Here is a 27300-nt window from a genome sequence, read left to right as displayed (position 1 = left end):
CTATATCATCCCAGCCAGGAAAGGAGGGAGGAAGAGGCCGATGGTCCCCAGCAAACAGACGATGATAAACATCCAGAGGAATATCCGGTCTATTACCATAGCGACATACTTCCAGTCCTCCTTCACCTGCAGGCAGACAAGAGTCAGAGTGAGATGTGGGGCCCGAGAGCAGCATGGGGTCACGGGAGGCCCCGGCAGCCTGGCAGAGAGGCTGTTGTGTTGTGAGAGAGAGGTTGGCCATGCAGGTGTAACCTGGAGCTGGGGTGGGCAGGAAAGGGATTTTCCATCCCATAAGAAGTTTTGAGATTTTGACATTTTTTCCCATCTCAAATCACGACAAAAAGTAAAAAAAAAATCTCAAAATCTTCCCACACTAAACCCCCCCCCAAGCAAACTCAAATCTGGTTGAGGTCTGTCGAAACTTTATATAAGTAGGGTCTGAATGAGCTCTCCCCTGACATCTGGTGATGAGCCGGGGAAGAGGACTTGGGGAGCCACCTTTGTTTGCATGGGCACACCCACTAGGAGCACAGCATGATGGGGCTGCTTGGCCCAAAAGATCGCTTTTGGCTGGTGTTGGATCCCCAGTCCCTTTGTTATGGGGGCAGGGGTACTAAAGTGTTGTTGTCCTTCTAGTGTGAACCAGGGGCAGCAGAACTGTGCGGACTCACCCTCAATCAAACTGCACTTGCTAGGCAGGGGGTGGGGGTGCCAAAGCCCAGTGAGTTGAGAGAGGGTGGGGATAGGTAGTTGTACTTAGTGGTGTGGGTTCTAGGTACCACCTGACCCTTTCTCTGTCCATTGTGTAGTAACAGGGCTGGTAAAGACTGAATTGAAAATTCTAGTCATAGAATATCAGGGTTGGAAGGGACCTCAGGAGGTATCTAGTCCAACCCCCTGCTCAAAGCAGGACCAATCCCCAACTAAATCATCCCAGCCAGGGCTTGGTCAAGCCTGACCTTAAAAATCTCTAAGGAAGGAGATTCCACCACCTCCCTAGGTAACCCATTCCAGTGCTTTACCACCCTCCTAGTAAAATTTCCCCCCCTAATATCCAACCTAGACCTCCCCCACCGCAACTTGAGACCATTGCTCCTTGTTCTGTCATCTGCCACCACTGAGAACAGCCGAGTTCCATCCTCTTTGGAACCCCCCTTCAGGTAGTTGAAAGCAGCTATCAAATCCCCCCTCATTCTTCTCTTCTGCAGACTAAATAATCCCAGTCCCCTCAGCCTCTCCTCATAAGTCATGTGCTCCAGCCCCCTAATCATTTTTGTTGCCCTCCGCTGGACTCTTTCCAATTTTTCCACATCCTTCTTGTAGTGTGGGGCCCAAAACTGGACACAGTACTCCAGATGAGGCCTCACCAATGCCGAATAGAGGGGAATGATCACATCCCTCGATCTGCTGGCAATGTCCCTACTTATACAGCCCAAAATGCCGTTGGCCTTCCTGGCAAGAAGGGCACACTGTTGACTCATATCCAGCTTCTTGTCCACTGTGACCCCTAGGTCCTTTTCTCCAGAACTGCTGCCTAGCCATTCGGTACCTAGTCTGTAGCGGTGCATGGGATTCTTCCGTCCTCAATGCAGGACTCCGCACTTGTCCTTGTTGAACCTCATCAGATTTCTTTTGGCCCAATCCTCTAATTTGTCTAGGTCCCTCTGTATCCTATCCCTACCCTCCAGCATATCTACCACCATAGTCAACCTGTGGAACTCCTTGCCTGAGGAGGTTGTGAAGGCTAGGACTGTAACAGGGTTTAAAAGCGAGCTAGATAAATTCATGGAGGTAAAGTCCATTAATGGCTATTAGCCAGGATGGGTAAGGAATGGTGTCCCTAGCCTCTGTTTGTCAGAGGGTGGAGATGGATGACAGGAGAGAGATCACTTGATCATTACCTTTTAGGTTCACTCCCTCTGGGACACCTGGCTTTGGCCACTGTTGGTAGACGGGATACTGGGCTGGATGGACCTTTGGTCTGACCCAGTATGGCCGTTCTTATGTTCACTCCTCCCAGTTTAGTGTCATCTGCAAACTTGCTGAGGGTGCAATCCACCCTATTGTTTGCTAATAGAGCTGAAATTACTGGTAACCAGGCCTGCAATACACCCTATTGCTTGCTAATAGAGCTGAAATCACTGGTAACCAGGCCTAACCATTAGATCTGCTTTGGGATGGTGTCTGTGATGCAAGAAACCGCCTAGTGTGCGTTAGCAGCGAGGTTCCACTGCTAACAGCTGAGATCACGGAGAGTCGTGTTAAGGGAGGGGACCTCAGGACAGCGGAGCAGGGTGGCTGGCCGAGTGTGAGCCAGGTGCCCTCCTCTCCAGGGTGGGAGGTGAACTCACACAGATGCACCTCTGAACTCTGGGTCTTCCCTGACCAAGGACAACCACTGTGAGTGGGGTGCGGCGGAGAGAGAAAGGAGGAACTTTTGGTGGTAGAACTCATAAATCTGAGGCAAAAGACACGGCCCCACGGATTCTGGGGTGGGTGTTTTGCTCACGGTTTTATGTCTATGAATCCTGCTTGCGACGTTTTCCCAACTTAATATCGGGTGATTTCCCTCCTTTCATTAAAAGTTTCTTTGCTACACTCGGACTCTGTGCTTGGGAGGGGGAAGTATTGCTCTCAGCGGCGCCCAGGGGTGGGGTGTAATTGTCCCACGTTCCTGGGTGGGGGCTCGAGCCGGTTCTGTGTTGTATTGTTGAACGGGAACCCCCAGATATTGAACCTGGCCCTGGTTGCTGCTGACTACAACTGGCAGAAGGGTTCTAGTTATTTCAAGTTTTATTCAGTTTTTAGCCTAACTTTACTCACATTTCTAACGAAAAAGTTGTTTTGACTCAAAAGTTCCAGTTTGAAAATGTCCAAGTGGGACATTGGGACAGGTCTGAAACTTCTTTCCCCCCAAATGTTCCGAGTCAGAAGCTTTGTCAGCCCAGACCCTGTGCCGTGAAGTTTCGGTTTTGATGAATTGGTTCTGGTGGCGGGCAGGCGAGGAGGGTGGTTTGTGAAAAAATCCCCGCTCTCCTTGGAAGCCGTTCAATTCCTGCCCCTGCTACAGGCTACTTGGGCAAGTCACCTCGTCTCTCTCCCTCTGCCTTAGTTCCCTGGGGCTAACAACCTCCCTTGCATCTTAGGAGAGGATAAATACCCTGAAGGAAGCAATGTGAGAACAGAGCAGCGAGACTAGACAATACTCCCCTCCTAAGACCGCTGTTCAGGGGCAAATCAAACCGGCTCTGAGGGGGAAATGCAGGAGCAATGACTGAGGACCCGCAGAATTGGTCTATCCAGGCCACATGTCGCTTTAATCCAGCGCTGAGAAGACCCAAGCTAGGTGTGTGTGTCCCTCACTGCAGAGCTCAGCCTGGGTGTCGGCTAATTCAGAGTCCCTCAGGGCACAATGCCACCCGAGGAGCATAAATGGTGTTCAAGCCGTGGCCCGGTGGCTCTGCTTTGCAGCTGAGTGCAGATGCTTGTCCTGCCCCATGGCGTTTGGACCTCAATGGAGTCCCACCAGTGAATGAATCACACGCTCCGTTACTGCATAGGCCTCTCCCGTCAGCCAATCGCTGGCCTGGGAATAGTTAATTTGTTTTTAGCCCCACCTCTTCCGAGCTCTCCCCTGATCCCTGGCAAGGAGACAACCGACCAAGAGGTCACAGAACAGCCGCAGACAATGACTGTAGGTGACCGCAGCGCCGGCTGGACAGCTGGGGGCATTGGGGTAGGGGCAGCAAGCAGAGCAAGCCCCCTTCACCCTGCCCGAGCGACGGGCCTCCCCCCAACCCCGGATCCTGGACCCCACTGGGGTGAGAGGAGGAAAGCCAGTTCCCCTTGCCCATCACTGCCTGGTCCTCTCCGCTGGGACTGCTCACCGGGGGGGCAATGCAGGGGGTGCCTCTCCGCTGGGAGCTAGACTGACTCCCGCCTACTTGTGCCAACCAGGCCCCTAATAGCCATCAGATGGTGATGCCTGAAATGGGCCAGACTCCAACCAATGGCTAGAGTGGGGGAAAGACCCACGGTGCCAGGGCCCAGCCCTCCCGAGCCAGCAGGGCGCAGACTCACCGAGAAATCAGCGTCCTCGGCCCGCAGGTGGTCTGCGATGTAGTGCACCCCCTCCAAGGCCTTCAGAATACTGGGGGACAGCAGCAGGCTGGGATCCGACCCCAAGCTGTCCCCTTTGGCAGGCGGGCGCTGTGCCCGGGCCCCCCGCCCCCTGCCTAGGTGGCGGCTGCAGCCGGAGCGGTATTGGACACTGTGTTTGTGGGAGCCTGTCTGGGGTGGCGCGCGTCCGGGGTGCCTCCTCTCCTCTTCCTCCTCCTCCTCCTCCCATGTGTCATCGACGTCCGTTTCCAGCCAGCCCCTGGAGGTGCTGAGCCTGACGCCAGGCGGGTCATACTCCCCGCTCAGCCCCTGCCGGGGGGTTAGCACCGGAGGCCGCCTCATGAAAAGCCAGCGGGGGATGAAGTCCAGGAAGGCGGTGCGCACCCAGCGGGGCATCTTGTGGGTGCTGGGCGAGCGGTGGTGAACGTTGAGGACGAAGACAGTGATGACGATGGAGAGGGTAACGAAGATCATGGTGAAGAGGAGGTACTCGCCGATTAGGGGGATGACCAGCGAGGTGGAAGGGATGATCTCGGTGATGAGCAGCAGGAAGACAGTGAGGGAGAGCAGCACGGAGATGCAGAGGGTGATCTTCTCCCCGCAGTCGGAGGGCAGGTAGAAGACCAGCACGGTCAGGCAGGAGATGAGCAGGCAGGGGATGATGAGGTTGATGGTGTAGAAAAGGGGCAAGCGCCGGATGATGAAGCAGTAGGTGATGTCGGGGTAGATCTCCGTGCAGCAGTCATATTTCTTGGTGTTGTAGGTGCCCACGGCGTTGATGATGGCCCATTCCCCGCTCTCCCAGTAGTCTTTCAGGTCCACGTCGCGCTCCATGCTCTCCAGGTCAATCTTGGCCTTGTCGTACGTCCATGAGCCAAACTTCATCTTGCAGTTCTGCTGGTCGAAGGGGAAGAAGGTCACGTCGATGCTGCACGAGCTCTTGTAGATGGCCGGCGGCACCCACTTCACCTTGCCGTTGGAGAAGAGGTGGGCTTTGGTCATGTGCGTCACGGCGAACTCCCCGTCGGCGCTGCAGGACAGAGGAGCGGGAGTCAGAGTGGTGAGAGCCTCGGAGAAAGTGGGGGGCGGGGAGGAGGCAAGACCAAATCCACCAGGAGCAGTAAAAGAGGAGAAAGGGCTTGTGATTAGCTCGGCTCTGGGACTCAAAAGATCTCGGTTTGAGGTCCTGGCCCTGCTACAGCCCCCCCTGTGCAAATCACTCCACCTCATGTGGCCAGCCAGTGCCAAGGCACCACTAACGTCCCCGGTGTGAGGGATAAAGTGGAGCCTGGCCCTTTGCACGGGGGTGAATTTCACCCCTAACTCTTCTAGGTCGCAGTGAAATGGGGGGATCGGGTCCTCGGGAGGAGCTGAGATGTGTGATGAAGGGGGACACGTAAGTGCCTAGGTGGGTAGACACAGAGGGGCTCAGTGACCCAACACAACCCCACGGCAGGTGCTCAGATACTGTGGTGATGAGCATGGCTGGCTGGACAGATCAGGCAGAAGTCGGTGGGGCAGGAGCAGGAGATCGGGCCTGGGGGTGTCTCAAGATGTCTCTGCAGCCGAGCGCAGCAAGGTTCCTGTCTGGATGCCAAGGGAGAACGCTGAGTGTGCGGCACGAAACCCTGCGAACTCATGGCCGGGCCTGGGGCCGATGAAGACCCTGTCTGTCAAGGCAGCTGGTCATGAAATGACGCGGGGCAGGTTTGGAACCCAGGAATCCGGCTCCGACCCAGTTCCCCAGGATACGGTTGCTCTGTGACTGAATCTGTTAACAAGGCCGGACGTTAATTAAAAAGCAGGCCCTTCCCAGGTCGAGAATAATATTTCCTTTAGTGACCGAGACGCACCAGCAGGTGGCAGCAAGACACACATTTCAACTGGAAACATGAGCAGGAACATGCTGTCGTGAAGCGTAGGGCCCTGCCTGGTGGAAACAGCCTGGGAGACTGGGCTGTAATGCCTAGGGTGACCAGATGTCCCGATATTTAACCCTTTGTCCCGCATCCCGATCGATGTACGCTCGGGACGCCATTTGTCCCGATATTCGGGTAAGGAGGCGAGCGGGAGGGAGGCCCTGACCCTGTAGGTGCTCCGGGGCTGGAGCACCCACAGGGAAAAATTGCAGTCAAGTTTCCCCCTCCTCGCCTCCTCTCCCTCTCCCCCCAGCGCGCCACGTCCCCACTCCTCCCCCCCTCCCAGCGCTTCCTGTGGCCTAACAGCTGTTTGGCGGCTTTCCGGGAGGGAGGGGGGAGGAGCAGGGACTCAGCGCGCTCAGGGGAGGAGGCGGAGAAGAGGCAGGGCGGGGACTTGGGGGAAGGGGGTGGAATGGGGGCAGGGCGAGGGCGGGAAGAGGCAGGGGGTGGGCGAGCACCCACCCGGCAGAGGGGAAGTCGGCACCATAGGGATGAGTGGCGGGCGGGGGGGTGAAGAGGCGAGCGGCGGGCCGCGGGGTGAGGAGGCGAGCGGTGGGTGGGGGACTGAGGAGGGACGCAGCAAGCCAGCGGCGGGCCGGGATGAGGAAGGTCGTGGTGGGGGGGGCCGAGTGGGAAGGGGGCGGGACCTGGGGCAGAATGGGGGCGGAGCCTGGGAGGAGCGGGAGTGGACTGTGGGTGGGGCTGATGGCACCCCAATGTGTCCCGATATTTTAGTGTGGTGATCTGGTCACCCTCCTAATGCATGGGAAGGGGATTTGTTGCTCAGGCTGCTGGACACAGACAGGCCATGTGGTTCACTCTGGCTCCCTGCTACCATGCACCTGATTCTGCTCCCAGAAACACCAGTGTAAACCCATTGACTTCAGTGGAGTTACTCCTAATTTCAATTGGTGCAACTGCAAGTGGGATCAGGACCGACGTCTCCGTGAGGCCTGGCCTGCAGGCGGCAGGCATGGGATGGATGCTGCTAGCCGTATACTGCCCAATCTGACCCCCTAGGCCCCCTCTCCATCCCTAAGGTCTTTGCCTTGCCGTACCTGCGCAGTGGTGTCACCTACTTGTTATACAGCACAATGTCAGGAATCCAGATCATCTCAGAGGGCACCCGGATGGAGGTGACGTTATCGAAGTCCGCCGGGTTCCAGCGCAGCTTGTAGTCACTCCACTCCTGGGGGAGGAAAGAGCAAGAAGGGTCTGAGATGGACGTGCTGCCCAGCGAGGGCCGGGGATCCAGCCGCCAGAGGGAGCGGGGCGACCATTGCTGCAAGGAGACGTACAGTGTCCTCTTGTAACAACTCATCCTGGGTCCCCTCGGATGTTTAGCGCCCGAAGCATGGGCCCCTCCTACATGAGCTAAAGGGGTCCTCGGTCACTGCTCAGCTTAAAGAGGTTCCTCCGGAGCAGATTTTCTCTTTTCAAACACGTCTTCATTATTAGTAGGCACTTTGCTAAAGTGCCCATCCCCACGGCATCTGGGCGCTGGTGGGAATTCAGTGCTGGTGAAAGGTCCCAGGCGGCAATCCTGCCGAGCGAAGGTCTCTCCGTGTAGGGCAGGTAGAGCACAGGCTGAACCACCATCAGCTCCCGATGGACGGTCCCATCAACATGCTTTAAAACCTGCCCTGGCAGAGCCGCTTCAGAGACCTGTCACTGGGGTCCGTTCAGTGCCCATCCCTGGGGACCTGGGCTGAGACCCACCAACCCAGTTCACAAAGTCTGAGCAGCTGTGGGAGGGGAACAGCTCCCAGCCACTTCTCACATGGGCTAGATTTCAGCCATGTCCACATGGGTAAAGTCACCATGCACCAGTGCCAAGTCCCTGGGGCATCCTGTCTCTCAGGTTTCACCCAGATCTGGGGGACAAGGCTGAAATCCAGCATCCAAAACTCTTCTCATGAAGTTTCTAACCCCAAGAAGTGCGGCTAGACGAGATGCCAGGCTGGTCGGGACTTCTCTGAACCAAACTCCTAAGCCCCGGGGAGTTCCTTGTGACTTGGGAAACCCACCTCTCCTCCCAGCACCCCGTGGGGAAATGATCCCTCACCTGTTTCAGCCAGACGTTTGTGGTCATCATTTGGTTCTTCTCATCCTGTTAGGGGCATGGTGGGGAGGGGAGAAAGGGGAGAGGAGGAGAGTTTGTTTGATCATAATGGAGAAAACCAGCATCAGACCTGAAACCAGCTGCTTCCACAAGACCCAACTGTTACCTTTCCCACCCTCCTCCAGAGCTCGGGTACTGGTAGGAATGAATGGCAGCTATGGAGAGAGGGAGATTTTTATCTCCTTTAGGTGTGTGGCCACTAGATGGCAATGGCATGCCATTAGTAGTTACGAATTATGGGCATTACATAAAAAGGGCCATACTGGGTCAGACCAAAGGTCCATCTAGCCCAATACCCTGTCTTCCAACAATGGCCAATGCCAGGTGCTTCAGAGGGAATGAACAGAACAGGTAATCATCAAGTGATCTGTCCCCTGTCGCCCATTCCCAGCTTCTGGCAAACAGAGGTTAGGGACACTTCAGAGCACGGTTTTGCATCCCTGCACCTCCTGGCTAATAGCCATTGATGGATCTATCCTCCATTAATTTATCTAGTTCTTTTTTGAACCCTGTTATAGTCTTGGCCTTCATGACATCCTCTGGCAAGGAGTTCCACAGGTTGACTGTGCGTTGTGTGAAAAAATACTTCCTTTTGTTTGTTTTAAACCTGCTGCCTATTAATTCCATCAGGTGACCCCTAGTTCTTGTGTTATGTGAAGTGCTAAATAACACTTCCTTATTCACTTTCTCCACACCAGTCATGATTTTATAGACGTCTGTCATATCCCCCTCAGTCGTCTCTTTTCCAAGCTGAAAAGTCCCAGTCTTTTCAATCTCTCCTCATAAGGAAGTTGTTCCATACACCTAATCATTTTTGCTGCCCTTCTCTGCACTTTTTCCAGTTCTAATATATCTTTTGAGATGCAGCAGCCAGGTCTGCACGCAGTATTCAAGATGTGGGCGTACCGTGGATTCATGTAGTGGGATTATGATACTTTCTGTTTTATTATCTGTTCCTTTCCTAATGGTTCCTAACACTGTTCGCTTTTTTGACTGCCGCTGCACATTGAGAGTTTGTTTCCAGAGAAATTATCTATAACAATACCAAGATCTTTCTTGAGTGGTAACAGCTCATTTAGACCCCAGCATGTTAGGATATAGATATTCAGGCCTGTCTGTAAAGGCCTATACTTTAAGAATTTAGGTGTATTCTTATCACTTAGCTAGTTATAGAGGTATAAAAGAAAGAATCAAAATCACTGTCTGCCGGTGTAAGGGCCTTCTCTTACTGGGACAGTCTGAGGCTCTGTTCTTAGGCTAAGTAAGGCCTTTGGCTAAGCAGTAGAGGCAGCCATAAGCTGAGAAGTGAACGGTCACATCCTCACGTTCCAAACTAGTCACATTGAAATAAGGTGCTATTGGGCTGTTAGGAATACAATCCTGTCCTGATATTCCTGTCACCTCCAGAGAAAGGGAAGAGCCTAGAACATGTAAAAGGAAATTTAGTTTGATAGTTTTCTGTCTGGTAAGAACTTACTTATCAATAGACACAGCTGGAAAACCCTTGTGTCTGTACAAATGTAGTTGTAAAATCCTCACTTCTGTATTGTTTTGTATGTTTATTTGCATGGTCTCTGTCTGGTTCTATAATTATTTCTGTCTGCTGTATAATTAATTTTGTTGGGTGTAAACTAATTATGGTGGTGGAATATAATTGGTTCAATAATCATGTTACAGTATGTTAGGATTGGTTAGTTAAATTTCAGTAAAATGATTGGTTAAGGTATAGCTAAGCAGAACTCAAGTTTTACTATATAGTCTGCAGTCAATCAGGAAGTAAGGGGGGGGCGAATGGGAACAGGGAATGGGGGTGGGGAAATTGGAATCATGTTTTGCTAAGGGGGGAATGGGAACAGGGAATGGGAACAGGGATGGCTCTGTGGTGTCAGAGCTGGGAAGGGGGACACTGAGGAAGGAAACTGGAATCATGCTTGCTGGAAGTTCACCCCAATAGACATCAAATTGTTTGCGCCTTTGGACTTCGGGTGTTGTTGCTCTCTGTTCATGCGAGAAGGACCAGGGAAGTGAGAGGGTGAAGGAATAAGCCCCCTAACGCAGCATTTTGTGTGCATAGTTGGGGTTCTGCTTTCCAAATCCATTACTGTGCGTTTGTCAACATTGCATTTCATTTGCTATTTTGTTGCCCAGTTACCCAGTCTTGGGAGATCCCTTTGTAACTCTTTGCAATCAGCTTTGGATTTAACTATCTTGAGTAATTTTGCATTGTCTGCAAATGTTGCCATCTCATTGTTTACCCCTTTTCCCAGGGGTAACAATGCTTAAATATCATGGTGATTCATGTGGGATGGGTAGATTTATAGATAGGTAGTGGAAAGACTATTCGAGAGACTTTCTAGTGTAAGTGCATAGAGCTAACTGAGAGGTGCTCAAATGCTTCAGCGAAAAAAGGGAACAGCTTCCAGATGAAGCGACTAGCTCCCCGCCAGGCTGAGGAGACTGGTATTGCCGCTATAAACCTGAGCTCCTGACCCCTTGTGGTTCTTGGAAAGATTCCATGGCACTTGATGGAAAAGGAATGACGTGAGCCCCAGAATGCGGGAATCCCCCTGCACTGTCAGTTTCACGTCAGTTACTGCTGGTTTCAGAGGGATCATCCTGGTATGCAGAATTTGGCCCAGTTATACTAACAGTAATTTCTTTCCCCGTGTCACTAGCCACCCCTGAGACTATCACGGCTCGAAGGGCTTTACAAACAAAACATACTTTGTTTTCACTCTTCCGGCTGTTTGGTTTGGACTGCAGTTTCTTTGGAGTCACTTCAGAGCAACAGAAAGCCCGTTATATGGAAGTTGAAGCCAGACAAATTCGGGGACAATTGTTAATGAACCACTGGAGCAATTTGGCAAGGGTGGGGGGAGGGGGGGAGAGGGATTCTCCATCCCTGGCCATTTTAAAATCAAGACTGGATGTTTTTCTAGTTCAATCAACGAATTCAGGGACTTCTGGCCTGTGTTCTGCTGGAGGGCGGACGAGATGATCACAATGGTCTTTTTGGCCTTAAACATCTATTAAGCTGAATCACTTTCTGCTGCACCTCTGGGGTGGAGTGCAACAGCTGTTTAACAGCCACACAGCAATACCGGACAACAGTTTAGGACAGGAAGTAAAGAAGAACAGCGCCACCAGCTGGACCCACAGGGGCAGTTTAGTTAAGTGGAAGATAATGATCCACGCTGGAATTTGGCCAGGGCACGGGTGCTAACAACCTACCGGCTCCCATCCTGTGAACACTTCATCAATCATAAGACCATAAGAACGGCCATACTGGGTCAGACCAAAGGTCCATCCAGCCCAGTATTCTGTCTACCGACAGTGGCCAATGCCAGGTACCCCAGAGGGAGTGAACCTAACAGGTAATGCTCAAGTGATCTCTCTCCTGCCATCCATCTCCACCCTCTGACAAACAGAGCCTAGGGACACCATTCCTTACCCATCCTGGCTAATAGCCATTAATGGACTTAACCTCCATGAATTTATCTAGTTCTCTCTAGTCGTAATAAGCCAAGGTTGGCATGATGTGGCTGAGAACTGAGATCTTGTCTGGAAGACGGGATACTAAATAAAACCCATCCCAATGCATTTTGTCTTTGTTCCTGTGTTTTCTTGACACTCCTCTTATAGACAAGAGGTAACACGTGGCCCCTTTATATTAAGTGCCGTTACATTTAAAGTGCTTCATGGCAGCCTGGCTCCTATTTTATCTTGCGTCCGCCAGCGCTGACTGGCTGTGCTAAACGTCCCTGGCCGAGCTCATTTATCTTCATGTCCAGAAAGCGAGAGAGAGAAATTACATGACGAGCAGACCAGAGGAATTGTTGCAGTGAACAGATCAACGGTCCCTCTAGTTCAGTTTCGTGTCTCCAGCTGTGGCCAATTCCTCAGACTTTATTATTACTAGATACTGGGTCTCGAGAAGCACCGAAAGGCCTGGGGCCCATTGTGCTGGGTCCTTCCTGGACACAGTGTGACAGGCAGTTTCTGCCTCTAAGGATCTGTCTATGCAGCCTGCAGCAAGTGAGTATCAAAGCCCAGGGCGACAGAGTGGGGCCCGCAGAACGGCGTTAAAAATAGCTGTGTAGACACGTGGGTTGGGCCAGAGCTTGAGCCCTGAAGCCCACCCCCATCCTAGGCCCCAGAGCCTGAGCTCCAGCCCGAGCCTGAATGTCTCCCCAGCTCTTTTCAGCACCGGAGTGTGAGCCTGAATCTGTTAAACCTGGCTCTGAGACTTGCACCTGTGGGCTGCCGCTCGCTGTGTAGATGCACCCAAAGCGTTTACACCCTACATAGCCAAGGCAGACAAAGGAAGTGTCATTGTTCCCATTCTACAACAGGGGAAGTGAGGCACAAAGTCCCACAGTGAGTCTATGGCAGAGCAAGGAAAAGGAGCCAGTGCTCCTGAACTGCAGTTCAGTGCCGTAATTCCAAGGATAAGAGGATAAAAGCTTTTATAGCCCTTAAATGTGCAATATACTACCGGGGGGGGGGGGGGAGTTCCTTCCTGACCCCAGCTGGTGATGCACATGTGACCTGAAGCATGAGGGCTGATGCAGCCCTTGCTATGCTTAAGTTGCCCGCTGTAACCCCAGGTGCTAGTATAAATGTCCCACCCTTCTGGGGAGGGTTTTAGAAGCGGAATTAGAGTCCGGCTTCGCACACATACCACGTCGATCAGCTGAGCGATGGACAGCCCAAATCTGACGATGACGACGTCAGAGATGTTGGGGACTGGCCGAGACCACCGGTTGTAGCTGGTGAACAGGTACTTGAAGAGGCGCTCCTCGGCGTGGCTGTGAGTCCGGTCCTGGATGGATACTGTGAAAGTGAAATGAATTATATTAAAGAAATAGAATGAATTAAAGAATGCTGTATGTACCTTTAAGTAGAAATGAGAAATGCTGCAAGCCAGGGGGCAGGAAAGCAGACATTAACTGCTTAATGAATTGCCCCACTTAAGGGCAATTGGTGAAGCATTAGCCTTAGATCCATAAGAGTTAATAAGGAAGCAGGATATGCATATTGTGCCCTATGCAAATTTTACAATTTTGCTCTCTCTGTCCCTTTGTTTAGTTCGCACCCTTTTATCTGTATAAATAAGACTGTTTGAATCTTGCATGGGGGCTCACATTATCTGAATGTATTAGCAGAGCGCTGTGCTAATAAAACAGAGTGGTCTGACAAACTATGAGTCCTGAGTCTAACTTTGACAATACTGAACCAATGGGAGACAGAAAAAGCCATATGGACGCGCTAGTTTGCTTTCGGCCTGGGTACTTCAGCACTTCCTCTAATGCAAATAGACTGTATGGGCCAAAGGTGCTAATATGAGCCTATCACTGTCCAGCGTTAAACAGTGTTAAACGAGGTTCACGGTGTGGTATGCAGAGACCTCAGCCTGCTTAGCCCCAGGGCAAACACACCATTAAACATCCTTTAAACCTTGCATTAAAGAGACAGAAAAGAATCAAAACAGAGTTAAAGCCTTTGGAATGTGAAGTATTAAATAAGGTTTTCATTTTAACCACATCCCGTGTCCCCTTTAGCTGGAGAGCGATTTTAGAAGGAATCCTTCCCCACCCCCCAGTCCAACAGTCTCTCAGTGGGTGTCACCGATGGCAATAATGGTCCTTTTGGGGAACAGAGAAGAAGTTAGTTGAGGTTGGCTGGCGCAGCTGTTATTGCTGGTGTTAAAGTCCAATCCGATTTCCTAGAAGGCAAAACAGGACGAACAGACCCGAGCGGGGAAAGAAAAGGGCAGCAACGATAGAAAATGCAGCTTTATAGACGCAGCGATTCATAGACTCTAAGGCCAGAAGGGACCATCACGATCATCTCGTCTGACCTCCTGCACATTGCAGGCCACAGAACCTCACCCACCCACTCCTGGGATAGACCCACAACCTCTGGCTGAGTCGCTGACATCCTCAAATCCTGATTTAAAGTCTTCAAGTTACAGAGAATCCACCATTTGCACTAGTTCAAACCTGTAAGTGACCCAGGCCCCGTGCTGCAGAGGAAGGTGAAACCCCCCAGGGTCTCTGCCAATCTGGGGGAAAATTCCTTCCTGACCCCAAATATGGGGTGGGGATAGCTCAGTGGTTTGAGCATTGGCCTGCTAAACCCAGGGTTGTGCGTTCAATCCTTGAGGGGGCCACTTAGGGAGCTGGGGCAAAATCAGTACTCGGTCCTGCTAGTGAAGGCAGGGGGCTGGCCTCAATGACCTTTCAGGCTCCCTTCCAGTTCTAGGAGATGGGATATCTCCATTAATTTAATTTATGGCGATCGGTTAGACGCTGGGCAAGACCCAGCACCAGACAGCTGGGAAAGAATTCTCTGTAGTAACTCAGAGCCCTCCCCATGTAGTGTCCCATCACGGCCCAATGACCCCTCTCAACTGGCCTGTTGAGTCTCACTTGCAGACTTACCGGGGGGCTGTAACGCGGTGAACACCCGCTCCAGCCCTGAAGGGGTTGGAAAAGCCCTGCAGAGGGCTGGGGCTGAGTAAAGGAGCAAAACCCCGGCTGATTGGCGAAGTGACTGCAGCTGGGGCCACGCCCCAAACTGAGCCACTCAGCCTGATAAGAAGGCCAGGGCAGCCAGAAGCTGAGGAGTCTCCCTCTGACAGGAGAGACAGGCCTAGCTGCAGGGAGCTCACCCGGGGACCTAGAGTGAGGCAGGCTGGGGAACGGCCTTAGGGGCTGGGAAGCCCTAGGCCAGCAACTCCCCAGGCTGCAGGGCCTGGTCCTAGGCCCAAATAGGTATTGGGGTTGCACAGGGGCAACCTGAGGGTGGTAAAGGCAGCCAGTCCAAACCCCTTGTTGCCTGTGATGATTGGCTGATAGACTGCAGTCTGCCCCAGGGCGCGGGCGCTAGATGGTGACTGGCAGTAGCCACGACTGAGGTGATATTGGGATAGGGGGTGGGGGTTCCCCAGGGGGGCAGCACCCAAGCCAAGGGCACCGGGGTCTGGGAGGGACACGGGGGCCAACGACAGGCGGGACACCTGGCCTGCAGAGGGCGCTCTGGATGCTGGGTGAGCTAATTCCCGAGACGTCCAGCAGGAGGCGCCGCAGGGGTGAGTCCACACCTGATTACAGGGACCAACGCAGAAGCACGTGGTTTTATCTACCACACTGAGACCTGGCAAACTTGTCCCAGCATCAGGCTGGTCAGGGCCATAGGCACCGACTTCTGCTCCCGCTGGTGGGTGCTCAACCGCCCTCTGCCCCCGGGCCGCCCCAACTCCGCCCCTTCCATGAGGCCCTGCTCCACTCCCATTCCACGCCCAAAGTCTGCTTTCCATGCCCAAAGTCTCCCATTCCACGCCCTGCTCCACGCCCAAAGTCTCCGCCCCCTCCTTGCCCCTATTCCAACTCCTTCCCCAAAACCCGGCCCTGGCCCCGCCTCCTCCCCTGAGCGCGCCACGTTCCCGCTCCTCCCTCCAAGCATGCCGCCAAACAGCTGTTTGGCAGCGGCAAGGCGGGAAGCGCTGGGAGGTAGGCGGAGGAATGGGAACGCGGTGCGCTCAGGGGAGGAGGGGGAGGGGAGCTTGGCTGCCGACCCAGCTCCACCAACACTGCATATGTTAGCAAGTGACCACTTTAGTAATGACTATGAAATGCAGAGTCTCTGCTGTCGCTAACCCAGAAAGCACTGCGCTGCGGGTTTGAACAAGATGCTGTCAGATCAGATTTAGCCCCAAATGCAGAGCCTGAATCACTGCTGTTTTGCACTGGGGTATTTGCACTGATTGTGATGGTGTTGCACCAGCATTAAACTGGAGTCACGGAGCAGCGAGTCTCATCCTCGGATTACAGTGTGCAAGGCCAGGAAAAGGCAGAAACTGTACACAAAGAACATATGGCCAATTCCCCTGCTGGTGTAGATCAGCGTCCCTCCATTGACCTTAAAGGGGCCAGTTCCCCTGCTGGTGTAGATCAGCGTCCCTCCATTGACATCAAAAGGGCCAGATCCCCTGCTGGTGTAGATCAGCGTCCCTCCATTGACATCAAAGGGACCAGATCCCCTGCTGGTCTCAAAGTCAATTGGGCCAGATTTGCAGTGGGTCTAAATCCCCGTCCCTACATTTCTGTCAATGGCACGATGCCAGATGATACCCGCCAAGGATCGGGCCCAGCGGCATGACCCCAATTGAACCTGTGGTAAGCAGAGACGCAGGCCATGACTTAGAAACGGGTCTCACCATCGCGAGGGTCATTGAGCACAGGCAGGGAGGGATGTTTCTAACCATTCGGACCCCGGAGCGTTGCTCCCCCCTGGACCGGTGGAAATGACCGGGTTCAGGGGAGTGGGCAATGGGCCCCCGCAGCAGGAAGGGGTTTGCAGATTGCCAGCGACTTCCAACTGATGGAGCAGGAGTCCGTTAAAGCGCCGCTTCTCCGCTCCCTCCCCTGCCCCCTTCGAGTGTGACCTGCCAGCAGCCCGGCTAGACATGGCCACAGGGGGGGTTCAGTATCTACGCTTGTGACAGTGTACCCCATAAGGCTTTATGGGGAGGGGGTGCTTATAAATGTATGTATGACATAACTGGAATATGTTTTGTGCTGCCTGTGCCAGGTAACATATCTCCGTGAAGGTTATGGTCTACTATATCTATTCATCCTATTTGTACATATATATATCATTTTCTACTTGAGGTTAAGAATATGGGCTGTATGCTTGCTTGGTTTCTAAGTAAGCTTTGGGAGGCATTTGGTCAGCTTCTTTAGGAAGGAATTTGCCAGGTTAAGTACCTGATCAGGAAACACTTGGAGAACAATGCATCTTGGAATGCTCCAATCCACACAAGAAGTCTTCCTGGAGACATGCAAGATACCATGTGGACAATGGCGTCGGCCTGTAAAGACTGAGTCATGCAGGGGCATGTGACTTGCCCAGGTGACTCCAAAACTCCATCTTTAACCTGGTGCTTTTCCAGTGAGGGGGGGTGGAAACCCAGAGGGACAAAGGGTTCCCGCCTTATGCAAAAGATATATAAAGGGGTGGAAGAGAACAAAGGGGGAGAGAAGCCATCATGAAGAATCCCCTAGCTATCACCTGAGCTGCAACAAGAGCTGTACCAGGGGAAAGAATTGTGCCCAGGCCTGGAAGGTGTCCAGTCTGAGAAAAAGCTTACTGAAACATCTCTGAGGGTGAGATTATCTGTATTCAGTTTGATTAGACATAGATTTGCGCATTTTATTTTATTTTGCTTGGTGACTTACTTTGTTCTGTCTGTTACTACTTGGAACCACTTAAATCCTACTGTCTGTATTTAATAAAATCACTTTTTATTTAGTAATTTACTCAGAGTATGTATTAATACGTGGGGGAGCAAACAACTGTGCATATCTCTCTATCAGTGTTATAGAGGGCGAACAATTTATGAGCTTTTCTGAGGGCAGCCCGGCTGCAATCTCCCTTCCTTCTCCCCCACTCGCAGACGGGCTGGGAGGTTTGCCGCACTGCACTCAAACCAACCTCTGGCTGGGCTTTTAACAGCAAACAAGCAGGAGGCGAAATCTCTTCTCCCTGGGCTGGGAACGCCACCGGCTCTCCCGCCTGTCCGGCCAGCTGACCGCGATGTGCCCAGGTAGGCTCCCAGTGGCCCGGCAAGTTGGGAGGAATTCACTGACAACGGGCCTGATCCTGAAAGGCGCTGAGGCCTGGATCCTTAAAGGTATATAGCTGCCTAACTCTCCTTGAAATCAATCTAAAGAGGTCATGGAGCCAGCTGCACCTGTGCTTCCCTCAGCAATCCTCCCCAGGTAGGGAAAGTTACCACGGCCACCTGACAGGTAGGTCATGCAGCTAAATCTGTCCCAAGCCTGAGGGTAAAAGAGCCACCCCCCAGAGCGAGCAGCCAGCTGGGAGGGAAAGGACAGACTTAGGAGGGGCCTGCTCAGAGAAACGGCTCGAGGCCTGCAGCCAGCCTGAGCTGTGGGCCCAGAAGAAAGGCTGTGACACTCCAGACCAAGGAGGGGAAACTGAGGTAAGTTACCGACACAGGCCCCAAGAAAGAGGGTGGTGGAGCTCCAGACACTTAAGGAGGAACAAGGTTGGGGACTTAGGGACCAAAGGGGATGTATTCTGATACCACTTAATAAATAGGGTCCCATAAGGGTGGGGGGCTCTTTATGTATTCTGGCCTGGGAGTGAATTATTGCAAGAACCCCAAGGCAGCTGAGGGTGGTGCGTCTGCAGAATGGCACTCTGCCCCTAGGGGTCGCCCCTGTGACCCCAACAATCTCCTGTAATATCCCCAACAAACTTGATGGACGGAAGGTAAACTTCATTGACTCCTGGGAAACCTGATTGAATGAGGGTTAAAATCTTCGGGGGCCGCTGTCTTAAACATGCAACTGGGGGTATGTTATGGTGGCCTCAAGGGCAGGGCCGGCTCTGGCTTTTTTGCCGCCCCAGGCAAAAAAGCCTCCGGCCGCCCCCCCCCCGCGGGGGGGGGGGGGGCGGAGAGCCCCGGGGGGAGGGCGGCCGGAGCCCCGGGGCGAGGGTGGTGAGCCCTGGCAGGGGCTCCGCTCTCCCCCCGGCGGCCGGGGGCAGGGCGCCGGGGGGCAGGGCGGCCGGAGCCCTGGGAGGAGGGCGGCGAGTCCCGGCGGGGGCTCGGCTCTCCCCCGCCCCCCCGGCGGCCAGAGCACCGGGGGCAGGGCGGCGAGCCACAGCGGGGGCAGGGCGGCGAGCCCCGGCGGGGGCTCCGCTCTCCCCCCGGCGGCCGGGGGCAGGGCGCCGGGGGGGAGGGCGGCCGGAGCCCTGGGAGGAGGGCGGCGAGTCCCGGCGGGGGCAGGGCGGCGAGCCCCAGCGGGGGCAGGGCGGCTGGAGCCCTGGGAGGAGGGCGGCGAGTCCCGGCGGGGGCTCGGCTCTCCCCCCCCCCGGCAGCCAGAGCCCCAGCGGGGGCAGGGCGGCGAGCCCCGGCGGGGGCTCAGCTATCCCCCCGGCGGCCAGAGCGCCGGGGGCAGGGCGGCGAGAGGGCGGCGAGCCCCGCCTGGGGGGAGGGCGCGGGGGGGGGAGGCCGGCCAGAGCGCCGGGGGCAGGGCGGCGAGAGGGCGGCGAGCCCCGCCTGGGGGGAGGGCGCGGGGGGGGGAGGGCGGCCAGAGCGCCGGGGGGAGGGCGGCGAGCCCGGCTGTGGCCCCGCTCTCCCCGACGGCCCGAGCGCTGCGCCGCCCCCCTCCAGGTGCCGCCCCAAGCACCAGCTTGGTTGCCTGGTGCCTGGAGCCGGCCCTGCTCAAGGGAGGCCAATGTACTTCCTCTGGTACCAGCCCTTTGAAGCCCCTGGGAGAAGCTGTATCTAGACTGGATTCTCCAGGGCCCAGCGGCCAAAGAAAGTGTTTGTGGGTAAACAGCCTGCTTTAAAACTGGCTGAGAGCCTTCTTCCTGGGCCAGCAAATGGACAGGACCCCTGTCCTGAGGGAGGGTTCGGAGGACTGGGGGCTTGTCCTGAGGTGGAGCTGGGCTGAATGGGTAACCACACAGCTGTCCCTAAGATGGGGGGGTTGAAGGACCTGCCAGGGCCGCCAAGAGCGGGTTCAGGCCCAGTGAGAATTTTTTTCGGGCCCCCCAACAAGGGCGGACCGGCTAAATAGGGCTGACGAAGCCGGGCCCCGGTAATTTGTACCGGCTTTGTACCGATGAGAGGGGGCGGGGCCTCTTGTCGGCCCTGGGACCTGCCAGAATCCATGTACAGGATGGGGCAGGGGCTCGGGGTGTGGGGGAATCTCCGGTGAGTTTATTACCATGCAGGGAGAGTCCTCTCTTGTTTCCAGTATGTTTTCTCGGTAATGCTTTTACCCTCAGAAGAAAGCAGGCTTGCACAGGAAGCACTGTGTGGTACCATATAACTGTAGCAATTACACCGTTAACTGTCCCAGAAGAGAAAGCCAGCAGCTGTCCCTGGGCAGCCTGCCTGGGCTGGGAAAGATACAGAGAAGGCAGGGACCTGCGCAGCCTGGAAATACCCATTCAGAAGGGAGAGGGACATGGGTCTCCACCCAAGAGCGGCAACAGCTGGGGGTCCAGGAACCTGAGAGTTAGGTGCCCTGGAGGGGAAATACAGGGGCAGTTGCCTTGGGCTGTGGCAGACCCTGTCACGATCCCCATTTTATGGATGGGGAAAACTGAGGCCCAAAGAGATTCAGGCTGGGATCCTAAATGGCATGCAGAGGCCTGACCCTACTGAACTCGATAGGAGTAAGGTGCCCCACTCTCTTGGAGGACCTGGGCCTGAGTGAGTTGCTCAAGGTCACGCAGAGAGTCTGTGGCAGAGGAGGGGACTGAATCTAGGGCTCTAACCACTGGGCTACCCTTTCTTTCCCCACTGGACCTTCTCTTCACTCCCTGTCTGTCTGCAGAGAACCCAGACCTTTCCCCGGAGAGGCTTTGTGCAGATAGCCCGCAGTCGCCGCTCGCATTCCCTTCACACCACAGCCGCTCATGAGAACCGGCACGTCCCTCCCCGGCCTTTGCGCCCGTGTAGCTCCCAGCCGCTCTTTGAGAGGCGTGGGCCCGTGGGAATAACACCATAGCACGTCACCACAATCGGATCCGGCTGCATGAGTGAGGAGCAGGGGCAGCTCCCCGCCACCCTTGCTTAGATCAGTGTCCGGGAGATGTGGCATTGTAGATGCCCTGGGTGTAGCCTGTGTGTGACGGAGTGTCTGACCATCCCTCCGTCTGTCCATCTCGCTGCTCTTTTCAGGGTGAAACTCACCCCGGGGCCCAGGAACGAGACACCACTTGAGTCCTGTTGAACACACAGGGTGACGTACAGGGCACTGGCAGGGGGTTACCCCATTCTGGCCAGATGCTGGGAGAGTTTCTCGCATTGCACCAGCACCATGGAAGGACCCTTCTCGGGGAGAATCGGGGAGTGCAGACTCCGTCCCGTCCTCACCATCTCTGCTGAGATTGCAACCAGGGGAGTCAATGACGTCCAGCTGGGGCAATGGCTTTAGTTACCGAGCGTCCCGACGCTGGACGGAGTCACCCCCAACTCCGTTCCCCCCGGGGTCACCCGACGGTTCCAAGGTTCAGTCGCTGCTGCCTTCAGAGCACATGGAGGTGGCAGGTTCTTGCTTCTCTCTTGGCACCAGGGCGGACATGGCCTTGCGGTCGTGAAGGTCAGTCAGGTTTTGCTTTTTAAAGAGCCATGAATCTTGGAGACAACTACATGGAGGCTCACGGTGGTTATATGGAGTCACTCAAGTCAGTCAGCGACGATGATCGTTCCTGTCTATACAGGAGCACACTGAGTGGGGACTGTGGGATTTCAGGGATTGGGGTGGGGGGCGGGAACCAGGTATGTGTTGCCCAGTGGCTAAGGGCATTGGGAGACCTGGGACCCAGGGTCTAATCCCAGTTCTGCCATTCACTCACTATAGGCCCTTTTGCCTCGGTTTCCCCATCAGCCTGCTGCGTTGGGCTGGGGTGGAGGGACATTGGCAGGGCTGGGGAGGCGGGAAGCTTGCATTGCTGTATGTCTTCAGAGCTGTCAATCCAGCCCCTTTCCCACCCTCAATTTCACAAACCGCCTGCAGCATCCTGCTTTCGTGTGGCATTGTTCAGGTGTCCCATACTTACAGCGCAGCTCCATAAACAGCAGAACAGATCAGTACCTGCGCTGGCATGCCATGAAACCGTGTGTGTGTGTGTGGAGGGGGGAAATGGAAGGAGCGTTTTGCACAATTATTTCTAGCCAGCTACAACATCATGGCTGAAATTCCAGGGGGTGGGGACCCTCTGCTCCAGTTAAAATGCAGCTTTGCTCTGAAACGTGGCCGGGGAACGGCCCTGTCTCACTCAGCAGATCTGCCCCATGCGTATCAGAGTCAGAGCTGCCACATAGCGTGATCACCATATGTTTTACCCCAGTTAGCCCTGCCGGAGGCAACCCAGCTGGGGGACAATCAGCTGGAATCTCTTTCTCTTTTATGCACCATCAGTAGAGTTGCCTACTGCATTGCAATCAGTGCGTGCAAACCCATTGCACAGTGATGCACATAGAAAACATAATCCCAACTATACAGATAAAACGATGGGGTCTAAATTAGCTGTTACCACTCCAGAAAGAGATCTTGGAGTCATTGTGGATAATTCTCTGAAAACATCCACTCAATGTGCAGCGACAGTCAAAAAAGCGAACAGAATGTTGGGAATCGTTAAGAAAGAATAGATAATAAGACAGAAAATATCATATTGCCTCTATATAAATCCATGGTACAACCACGTCTTGGATACTGTGTGCAGAACTGGTCGCTCCATCTCAAAAAAGATATATTGGAAAAGGTACAGAAAATGGCAACAAAAATGATTAGGGATATGGAACAGCTTCTGTATGAGGAGAGATTAATAAGACTGGGACTTAGCTTGGAAAAGAGATGACTAAGGAGGGATATGATTGAGGTCTATAAAATCATGACTGGTGTGGAAAAAGTAAATAAGGAAGTGTTATTTACTCCTTCTCATAACACAAGAACTAGGGGTCACCCAATGAAATTAATAGGCACTGGATTTAAAACAAACAAAAGGAAGTATTTCTTCACACAACACACAGTCAACCTGTGGAACTCCTTGCCAGAGGATGTTGTGAAGGCCAAGATTATAACAGGGTTCAAAAGAGAACTAGATAAGTTCATAGAGGGTAGGTCCATCAATGGCTATTAGCCAGGATGGGCAGAGATGCAAAATCATACTCTGAAGTGTACCTAGCCTCTGTTTTGCCAGAAGCTGGGAATGGGCGACAGGGGATGGATCACTTGATGATTACTTGTCCTGTTCATTCTCTCTGGGGCACCTGGCATTGGCCACTGTCAGAAGACAGGACACTGGGCTAGATAGATCTTTGGTCTGACCCAGTCTGGCCGTTCTTATGTTCTTATAGAGGCAGCATAGGGGTTAGCCCGGCCTTGACTTTCCTACCCACTCTTGCTGATGAGACGCAAGCAGGAAAACGCCCAGCATGGTGCTTGGATGCCGGGGTGAGTTTGCAGGGCTGGCAATTAGAAGAAAGAGCTTTTTGCTTTGTAACCGGAGCACGTTGGAGCTGGAGTCGCGATGAATAGGGGACTCTGTGACCCCGTTTATACAGAGCTACCTTCCAGAGCAGAGGGTGCTTTCAGTCCCGCGGCAGTGCAATGCCACAGGCAGGGCGTTGGCTCAGAGCAGCCACTGCTCTAGGAGGGAGATGGCCATCTCCTACCATGGCATGGGGCAGAACCCCTATTCTAGCACAGAGGATGGGCCAATGGCCTCCATGTGGTTGTGCTGCAGCTGTACATCCTATGCACAAGTGCTGGGGGGCAGGGGGAGGGCAGGTTTGGGTTCCACTCCCTTCCCCCTCCCCACCCCGAAGTCCCTCTGTCTTTTTGCAGGGGAGCGCATGCATTCAGCGGAGAGCAGGTGCAGGGCACGTGCGCCTTGTCTCTTCCCTCCCGTTCTCATCGCACGGCTCAGAGGGGCTTTGTGCCTAAATCAAAGAGGGTCCCATTCCCCAGGGGTGCCAGCCTGATGCGGTGAGTGTGGAGAACATCTTTTCATCTGACTGAGAGAACTGATGCAGAGTGACCCTGCCTCCGCAGAACGGATCGGAATCATTTATCACCGACTCTCTCCGGGCCCCATCCTGGTCTCGCTCGTGGCGGAGGCCAGCAGGAGTAACGGGGCTGAACTCGATGAGGCGCCACTGATGTCGGTGAGAAGAGAATCAGGTTTTCAGAGCGCACAGCTGCCTAACAGCAGCCTCCAGCTTTCTCCGCTCTCACTATTAGCAATATTCCGGTAGCACCCGGGATCTCCAATCAAGATCGGGGTCCCGTTGTGCTGGGCGCTGGTTAGACACGTGGTGAGAGACAGTCCCTGCCCCAGAGGGCTTGCACTCTAGATAGATAAGACAAAGGAAGTATCATTAGCCCCTTTTTTATATCCAGGGAAACTGAGGCACAGAGAGATTGAGGTGGCATGAGTGTCTGCTAGGGTGACCAGATGTCCTGATTTTATAGGGACAGTCTCGATATTCAGGGCTTTTTCTTATATAGGTGCCTATTACCCCCCACCCCTGTCCCGAATTTTCACATTTTCTGTCTGGTCACCCTAGTGTCTGCTGCAGAGCCAGGGCCTGGCTCCTGACCCCAAGGGCACTGCTGTAATCACAGGACTAGCATTGGTCTCCGAGGGGAGTCTCCAAAGGAAACCTGGTCGCTGTAGATGTGATGGTGACGATTCAGAGGTGGCACTTGCCAGTCTAGGTTTCGAGTGAGCCGATTAGTCCCCGATGGGAGGTGAGGCAAGGGCTGTCTCTTTGGGAAGAGCGGTCGCATTTCTGGTCCTGGCGTTGGCTGGCCACCAAAGATCACACGTGGCTTTCAAGAATCAGCAAGTTGCGCAGTGTCGGCTCCTACTGAAATCAATAGTTCTCCTCTCAGCCCTGCCACCGGAGAAAGAGATGCTCTGTCCCTTCTTGTGCAACATCAACATGACGGGAACTCAGGAAGCGATCAGTAAGTGCTGCAAACCCATTGATGGCGAATGGATTTACACAGCCGTCACTGAGGGCCAAGTGTGAAGGTAATGGAGATATCACAAGTGTCACTGTGGGCAGAATTTTCCCTGCAGAATCTTTATTGCTAGTGATGCTGCATGAGACGGACAGAACCCAGCTTGACTCTCAGATCCCTGGGAGAGTTTGGAGGGTCTGAAGTTTTACATGCAAACAGAGCATATGTGATCTGGAAATGGCTGAGAGACAATGACCATGAAGCCCCACAGTGCCATTTGTGGAGCCATGGTTGGAAATCTTTCCTGCAGTTTCTGTTGCCTTCGGAATTATTTCCTGTTCTAAACTGTGGGGAGCATTACTGCTTGCTGGTAAACAGCTGCTGCATCCCACTCTAGAGGTGGCTGCATTTCACCAGTGGGTGAAATGATACCCCGACCACAGCTTATTCTTTGCAAAGTTTCGTAGAAATATCAGGCTCGAGAAGTCAAGTCCAGCCCCATGCACGGAGGACCAAGTAAACGTAGACCATCCATGACGGGTTTGTTTAATCCGTTCTTTAAAACCTCCAGTGATGGGGATTCCACAACTTCCTGGGAAGCCTGTTGCAGAGCTTAACTCCCCCGAGAGCTAGAGAGTTTTTCCTAATATCTAACCTAACTCTCCCTTGCTGCAGATTAAGCCCATTCCTTCTTGCCCTGCCTTCCATGACCATGGAGAACAACTGATCACTGTCCTCTTTATAACGGCCCTTAACATATTTGAAGACCGTTATCAGGTCCCCCGTCAGTCTTCTTTCCTCCGGACTAAACATGTCCAGTTTTTTAACCGTTCCTCATAGATAAAGTTTTTGAAATCTTTGATCAGTTGTTTTGTTGTTCTCCTCTGGACTCTCCAATTTGTCCACATCTTTGCTAGAGTGTGACACCGAGAACCGGACACAAGATGCCAGCAGAGGCCTCCCCAGTGCTCAGTAGAGCAGGACAATTGTCTCCCATAGGGCACTCCTGTTAATTACACCCCAGAATGATATTAGCCGTTTTTGCAGCTGCATCACATTTTTGGCTCATATTCAATTTGTGACCCACTGTAACCCCCAGATCCTTCTCAGCAGTACGACCCCCAGCCTGTTATCCCCCAGTTTGTAGCTGTGCATTTGATGTTTTCTTTTTAAGTGTAGCACCTGTCTTTATTGAATTTCATCTGGTTGACTTCAGACCAATTCTTCAATGTGTCAAGGTCATTTTGAATTCTAATCCTGTCCCCCAACGTCTTTCAGAATATCAGGGTTGGAAGGGACCTCAGGAGGTCATCTAGTCCAACCCTCTGCTCAAAGCAGGACCAACTTTTTTTTTTTTTTTTTTTTTCCCCAGATCCCAAAATGGCCCCCTCAAGGATTGAACTCACAACCCTGGGTTTAGCAGGCCAATGCTCAAACCACATCCTTGCAACCCCTCCCAGCTTGGTGTCTCTGCAAATGTTATAAACATACTCTCCACTACGTTATCCAAGTTATTAATGAAAATATTGAGTAGTACCGGACCTAGGACTGGCCCCTGTTGGACTCCACTAGATATCAAACTGGGAGGGCGTATCAAATGGTTTGACGGTTTGCAAAACTGCTTTGGGCTCCTTCGGGACCATACTAGTATGGTGTGGCTCTCTGGCCCCCACAGAGGCTGATACACATAACATCCTACTACAACTGTTAGTTGAAGGAGTTACCCCTTTAACTCAAGTGAAAGACACTCATGCTTTTATGACTAAAGGTCTTGAGTTTAAATGCTGCTGAGAATCGAACGGGAAAGGTTGTGTTGTGGAAAGGAAGGAAATCAATGGGCTCATGAACGTGGAAGTTTAGGCCAAAGATGGCGCCAGAGAAGCGCCAAAGGGGGAAACTGTGGAGGAAAAATGGACTAAGGCCTAAACTTTGGTCAAGTGAACTGTATGTAGGGTCAGGTGAACTGTATGTGTGACCTGGAGGGAAGGGGGGAGGTAAAAAGGAGACGGGTAGACAGAAATCATAAAAGCAGAACTAACTGTAGAAATTATAAAAGTAGAATTAACCTTTGTAACCGACTATGAGTAATAGATGTCAGGTGACAGAGCAAGAAACCGCAAAGGGCAAAACTAAGAATAACAGGAAAGCTTGCTATGCTATATTCCCTTTTATGGATATTGTATTCCAAATATGGCAATAATGTTGATAAGAAAGTATGTATTATCTGTCGGGTGGGTGTTCGGCTGCCTTAGCTGACTCCCCCGTGCATGCCTGTTTGATTGATCAATAAAGGAGCCTCAGGCTGTCTGATCCAAAATCAACCGTGTGGTCAATTTTCCACAACAGTTGTTATATGTGGCATTTAAACAGTAGCTTTTAATTTTCAAAGCATTTTACAGATGGGGAAATAAGCTCATAGAGGTCAAACAACCTGGCCAAGGCCCCAGGGAGCAGCACTGGGATTAGAACACAGGAGTTCCTGGCTCCCCGTCCTGTGGTCCTACCACTGGCCTTTGTCAAATCTCATTATTCACCGCAGTCCCTTACCTGATCGGAGCAGGATGAAGCACCACACGGCCACGTTCCTAAGAGGTGGGAATCTGCTGGCGAATCGATCCAT

At 53.2% G+C, this 27300-nt stretch overlaps 1 protein-coding gene across 1 annotated transcript; it reads right to left on the bottom strand.

Moving 5' to 3' along the window:
• CHRNA2 (cholinergic receptor nicotinic alpha 2 subunit) lies at positions 1–27300 on the bottom strand. Its single transcript, XM_065400564.1, has 6 exons — positions 27228–27300; positions 12842–12993; positions 8104–8148; positions 7118–7227; positions 4081–5149; positions 1–126 (listed from the first exon to the last, which is right to left on the bottom strand). Exons 1-6 carry the CDS (start codon positions 27298–27300, stop codon positions 1–3), a joined length of 1575 nt encoding a protein of 524 aa, XP_065256636.1.

Source organism: Emys orbicularis, chromosome 3 (assembly GCF_028017835.1).
Source record: "Emys orbicularis isolate rEmyOrb1 chromosome 3, rEmyOrb1.hap1, whole genome shotgun sequence".
In the NCBI taxonomy this organism is placed as follows: domain Eukaryota; kingdom Metazoa; phylum Chordata; order Testudines; family Emydidae; genus Emys; species Emys orbicularis.
The sequence above is the reverse complement of the archived record's forward strand: the minus strand, read 5'-3'. Positions and strand labels throughout refer to the sequence as shown.

Bases quoted from the DNA above. Each gene is read 5' to 3' on its own strand.
- CHRNA2 (XM_065400564.1), bottom strand. From the start codon at position 27,300: ATGGATCGATTCGCCAGCAGATTCCCACCTCTTAGGAACGTGGCCGTG. The intron at 12,994-27,227 runs GTAAGGGACTGC...TCACTTTCACAG, and splicing joins CTTCATCCTGCTCCGATCAG to TATCCATCCAGGACCGGACT. The intron at 7,228-8,103 runs GTGAGGGATCAT...TTCCTCCCCCAG, and splicing joins CAAACGTCTGGCTGAAACAG to GAGTGGAGTGACTACAAGCT.